At 48.8% G+C, this 6,000-nt stretch overlaps 1 protein-coding gene across 3 annotated transcripts in view; it reads right to left on the reverse strand.

Moving 5' to 3' along the window:
• Positions 1-2,652, reverse strand: part of STX2 (syntaxin 2) — a 49,020-nt gene extending 46,368 nt beyond the window's left edge. The window contains exon 1 of one of the 3 annotated variants that reach the window (XM_009182064.1): positions 2,451-2,652. In XM_009182064.1, the coding sequence (XP_009180328.1) occupies positions 2,451-2,480 (30 nt within the window). In that variant the 5' untranslated portion in view covers positions 2,481-2,652. Of the gene's footprint in view, positions 1-1,426; positions 1,783-2,450 lie in introns of those variants that run through there. The other 2 variants (XM_009182058.4, XM_009182065.4) reach the window with 2 other exon arrangements.
• Positions 2,653-6,000: the final 3,348 nt, after the last annotated feature.

Genomic DNA, 6,000 nt, shown 5'->3' on the forward strand with positions numbered 1-6,000 from the left:
TCTGCCATTCTAGAACAAAACTGATTGACATGTTCTACTGTTTCAGGAAGGGTTGGGATATATAGAAACTGAGTGACAAATAATTGCTTATTTGCTTTTTGCTATTCAAGCCAAGAAAAGGTACCTTCTCATGATTCCCCAACATATAAATTTGGCTATCTTTTGCTAAAATAGTCACAGCTCTCACATTCAGTGACATTAAGTTTTTTGTTTTTTGTTTTTTGTTTTTTGTTTTTGAGACAGTGTCTCACTCTGTCACCCAGGCTAGAGTGCAGTGGCATGGCACAATCATGGCCCATGGCAGCCTCTGTCTCCTGGACTCAAGGAATCCTCCTAGCTTAGCCTCCTGAGTACCAGGGACTACAGGTGCGAGTCACCACACCTGGATAGTTTTTTTGTGTGTGTTTTGTTTTGTTGGTTTTTTTGAAAGAGTCTCTTTCTGTCGTCCAGACTGGAGTACAGTGGCCCGATCTCTGCTTTCTGCAACCTCCGCCTCCTGGGTTCAAGCGATTCTCCTGCCGCAGCCTCCAGAGTAGCTGGGACTACAGGCGTGCACCACAACATCCGGCTAATTTTTGTCTTTTTACAAAACAGGGTTTTGCCATGTTGGCCAGGTTGGTCTCAAACTCCTGACCTCAAGTGTTCCACCCAACTCAGCCTCCCAAAGTTCTGGGATTACAGGAATGAGACACTGCGACTGGCCTGCTAATTTTTTAATTTCTTTTGAGAAACAGCCCCCCTATGTTGCCCAAGCTGATCTCCAATACCTGGGCTCAAGTGATCCTCCCACCCTAATCTCCCAGACTGCTGGGATTACAGGCATGAGCCACGGCTTTTCTTCATTAAATAAATATCTGAGCTCCTACTACACGGCACTGAAAGATAATCTACCGGGCAAGACAATGCAACTATAATTTGCTGTGTTGAAGATGGTATTGATCTGCGGACCACAGGGAGTATTTGTCCATTAATAAAAAAGGAAAAATCACTGTGAAGAAACTTCCTAGGAATGAATATAAAGCATAATTTCTATGATCCTAAGGATGAAATCATTGCCTTTCTCAACCAGAGCTCCTCATCTGAACCACAGAACACAGATAATTATTTAAGTGGCTCTTTTCTCTATTCTCCCACTCGGGGGTACATAACAGCTCCATTCTAGCAGAAGAGGAGAGAGAATAATTCATTACATGCAATGGGTGCCGTAGGGCTGTGGCCTTAGCAACCCTGTTCTGAGGCCGCCAACAATTTAGAGACCAGGGGCTGTATCTGTGCACACACGCAGCATGAGTTAGTACCTGTACTGTAAAGGGAAAAAGTCATAATTACTTCTGTTGGCCTAAGCTGTCCTGGGTTAGATAAGCTTGGAAAGTGCACGACCATCGCTATCATTTCGCTGTCATTGCACCACGCACAGTTCTGTTACCTTTACATGTGTAGAATGCATCAAAATCCTTCCAAAATTTTTAGTGACCTGCTTTTCCCTTGCTAAAGTAAATAATTTGCTGTGTGCTCGGCTGTTGGCGCGTTACGTGTGTTCAGAGTCAACACACACAGTCCCAGTTCCCAAAGCAAACTATTGCGGAGATCAGACACGAGCTGTTGTTCTGTTGTTCCTGCTCACCCCACCGCAAGCACCCAGCACTCTAAGGCGCCTACATTTCACACCCATCTGTTGCCTCCCGCTTGGTGCAGGGTCCTGTGTGAAGCCCCAGGAATAAAGCAGCGACCAAAGGGACCCGGCCTGCTCCCCGGGGCTGAAGCCCGCTGCGGGGACACCGCGGGGTCGACCACGGTTAAGCCGGTGGGCTCCGGCTGGGTAAGCAAAGCGCCAAAGAGAATCCGCCAGGCGGAGTGACGGACAGGGAGTCCCGCTTGGAGAGAGGGTCGAGGCCGGGACCTTCTCGGCTCCCTCCTCCTGCCCCAACCCGCCCTGAGGACTCCGCCCAGGAAGCCCCAAGACCCCGCCCTGGGGACCCGGCCCAGAGCTGCCACCCTAGGACTCCCCAAGACCCCAGCCCTCGGGACCCCACCCGGGGCGCCTGCCCAGGACTCCCCGAGGCCCCCGCCCCCTCCGAGCCCCCAGCCCGCCCGCCCCAAGACCCCGCCCTGGGGACCCCGCCCGGAGCCCCCACCCTAAGACTCCCCGAGACCCCCGCCCTGGGGACCCCGCCCGGAGCCCCCACCCTAAGACTCCCCGAGACCCCCGCCCTGGGGACCCCGCCCGGAGCCCCCACCCTAGGACTACCGGGACCCCCGCCCTGGGGGCCCCACTAGGAACCCCGGCTCAGGACTCCCTGAGACTCTGCCCGCAGCCCCCGCCCCAGAACGCCCGAGATCCTCGCCCTGGCGACCCACCCGGAGCCCCGCCCAAGACGCCCCGAGCCCCCGCCCGCCCTCCAGACCCCGCTCCGGCCGGGCCTGAACCGCTATCCGCGGCTGCCGCTCACCGCGGTCAGGTCTGGCAGCCGGTCCCGCATCCCCGCCGGCCGGGCAGCGCGCCCCGCCGCTCAAGCCTGTCCCGAGCTGCCTCCAGCCGGGCTGCGGGCTCTCCGGTCGCCACCTCAGGCTCCGCGATCCCGGCCCCGCGCCCGCCCTCCCTGGAGCCGGCGCTGCCACGGCAACCGCGCCCCGCGCGCTCTGCGCATGCCCGGCCCGCGCCGCGCCCCGCACCCACCCACACGGTGGCGGCGCTTTCCTGCGGGAGCCCGGAGGGGCGGGGCCTGGAGGGCGGGGCCTAGGCGGGGAGGGGAGGGGACTGGGCGGGGAGGGGAGGGGCCTCGGGGGGAGGGGAGGGGCCTGGCGGAGCCCCAGGCTGGCCGGTCCGCTTATAAGTGCTGTTTGTCTCTTCTTGATCTGCTTTTATGCTTTCACACTCGTTATTTTATTTATTACAATGTAGAGCATTCAACGAATAGTGACGAAGAGCAAAGCTCCCGGAATGTGCGGGGTGCAGCTTTGGGTAATACATATGCCGAACCTTCTCTTTAAGTGTCCACGCCCAGCCTCGGGTGTGAATGAAGGAGAGGAGATCGGGTACCACACGTGATGCTCAAGGAGCATAACATGGTAGGGGGCGGCAACGGGAAGAGCGCCCGCAGGCCCAGCCCTGGAATGCAGTTCTCGCAGGAGAAACAGGCAATACAGACATAGACAAATACATGATAAATGAGAAAAGAAAATAAGGGCATGGACACAGAGAAGAACCGGCAGAGAGGTCGTCACGAAGGTGCAGGAGCTTAGGTGAACTACACAGGTTGGCGGAACAGTCCCCAAGACCACCATCACCTCCGACACCAACGGCAAGTTCTAGCGGTTTCCAAAACCACCTTCAAGTTCCATAATTTGCTAGAAGGAATCACAGAATTCACTAAAAACTATTGTACTCACAACTATGGTTTCTTAGCAGGGAAATTGTACAGATTAACATCAGCCAAGGAAGAAGGGCAGATGGGGAAGTCTGGGAATTACAGCGTGGAGCTTCGAGGTCCTCCCGTGGTCCTCTCCCTGTGTAGTCAGGCCTCATTACTCGCCCTACACTGATGTGTGATCATACACACAAAGTGCTGCCAGTCATTTGCAGAACTTTTACTGGGCTCTATTGCACGTGCGTGATTGATGGATGGTTTGATTGCTCTCATGGTTGATCTCAGCTTCTTGGTTAAGTGATATCCATGTAACCCTAAGCCCCCACCATAAATCACACTGTTACTCTCTGGCTAGGCGAAGACTCTCAGGCAAACAAAGATTGCCTTCCAAGAGGAGAAGGCGAGGCCAGACTTCTTTTTAAACAAGGTTAAAGTCTTTACTGCCTCCTGGAGGAGATGGCTCTGATCTGACCAGAAGGCATCGCTAAGAAATCTGTTGAGAGCAACAGGCTACACAGTAAAAAACAGGACGTTTTGGACTTGGTTCTAGGTGTGATGTGGTTCTGTTACCCGATGGAAGGTCTTGACGGCCAGTTGTCCAGGTGGGTGTGGTGGCATGCACCTGTAATCCCAGCTACTCAGGAGGCTGATGCATGATAATTGCTTGAACCCGGGAGGTGGGGCTTGCAGTGAGCCAAGATTGCACCACTGCACTCCAGCCAGGGCAGTAGAGTGAGACTCCCTCTCCAAAAAAAAAAGATACAGTTTTTCTCTCCATACCCTGAACTTCCCCACCAGAATGCCTCCTGGACCCTGCAACGGGCAAGCACTTTTCTTTCAGCCTCTTTGCCTCAGCCACCACCGTTTTCATTCTCCCTCTCTGGTACATACTGGCCCCTCCCTCGTTTCTCCCTCTCCCCCAGTGGATTTTTCTAAAACATATAATAATATTGGCAGCAGCTGGATGATGTTGAATTGGCAACCAAAACTGTTTGTTTGTTTGTTTGTTTGTTTGAGACAGGATCTTATTCTGTCTCCCAGACTGGAGTGCAGTGGCACAGTCATAGCTCATTGCAGCCTTGAACTCCTAGGCTCAAGCAATCCTCCCACTTCAGCCTCCAAAAGCTCAGGGACCACAGGCATGAGCCCACCATGCCCAACTTCAAAACTTTCCTTATCCTGCCAGAGAAAAAAATGAAATTGTGAATAATATGTAATTTATCATTTTTGTTCATATTACGTACATACATACATATGCAGTCAAGGTGTCTTGGAGGTCAAAACATCAGTCAGGTCACAACAGTGGGTTCAAAACACCATTATAACAGCCAAACACTAACGCTGAATGAAATCTACATGGAGGCTGAGGTGGGAGGATTGCTTGAGCCCAGGCGTTGGAGGCTGCAGTAAGCTGTAATCTTGCCACTGCTCTCTAGCCGAGTCCACAGAGCAAGACCCTGTTTCTAATAAATATATAAATAAATGTTTAAAAAACTTAAAGAAAGAAGAAAAAGTGAAAGAGGAAGAGGAAGAAGGAAAAAGGAAAGGAAGAAAGAAAAAGGAAAGGAAGGAAGGAAGGAGAAAAAGAAAGAAAAGAAAAAAGAAAGAAAGAGAGAGAGAGGAAGGAAGGAAAAGAAAGAAAGAAGAAAGGAAATAAGGAAGAAAGAAAGAAGAAGGAAGAAAGAAAGAGAAGAAAAGAGAAACACAGGGCTAAGTTACATTCCTGAGAAAATCTGACTGGAGCCTGGGCAACATAGCAAAACCCTGTCTCTGCAAAAAGTTTTTAAAAATTAGCTGGGCATAGTGGCATGTGCCTGTAGGCGACTCAGGAGGCTGAGGGAGGAGGATTGCTTGAGCCCAAGAGGTCAAGGCTGAAGTGCGCTGTGATTGTGCACTCCAGCCCAGGCAACAGAGTGAGACCCTGTCTAAAAAAATGCATATATATATACACACACACACACACACACTATAAATATATAGTATATACAAACTATATACACACATATAGTATATACAAACTATATACAAACATATATAGTATATACATGCTATATATACACACACAATACATGCTATATATACACACATATAGCATATGCAATATACTATGTATATACTACATAGTATAGAGTATATATAGTATATATACACATATGTATATAGTATGTATGTATGTACATATGCACATATGTCTATAGTATATATGTATATGTGTATATATATGCATTTTTACTATGTGTATACATACATATATGTATATATGTATAGATACATGCATATATGTTTATATGTATATATAGTAATGTATACTTATATATGTATATGGATATATACTATATATAGTATTTACATAGTATATACTATACATAGTATGTATATATACCATGTATAATATATATATTTACATAGTATATACTATACATAGTATGTATATATACCATGTAAATATGTATATTTACATAGTATATACTATACATAGTGTATATATATACCATGTATATACTATGCATGATATATACTATATATAGTATGTATATATTATATATGTGTGTAGTATGTATATACTATATGTGTGTGAAGTATGTGTATACTATATATGTATAGTGCACGTGTGTGTGTGTATATATGTATG

This window comes from Papio anubis, chromosome 9, assembly GCF_008728515.1.
Source record: "Papio anubis isolate 15944 chromosome 9, Panubis1.0, whole genome shotgun sequence".
In the NCBI taxonomy this organism is placed as follows: Eukaryota; Metazoa; Chordata; class Mammalia; order Primates; family Cercopithecidae; genus Papio; species Papio anubis.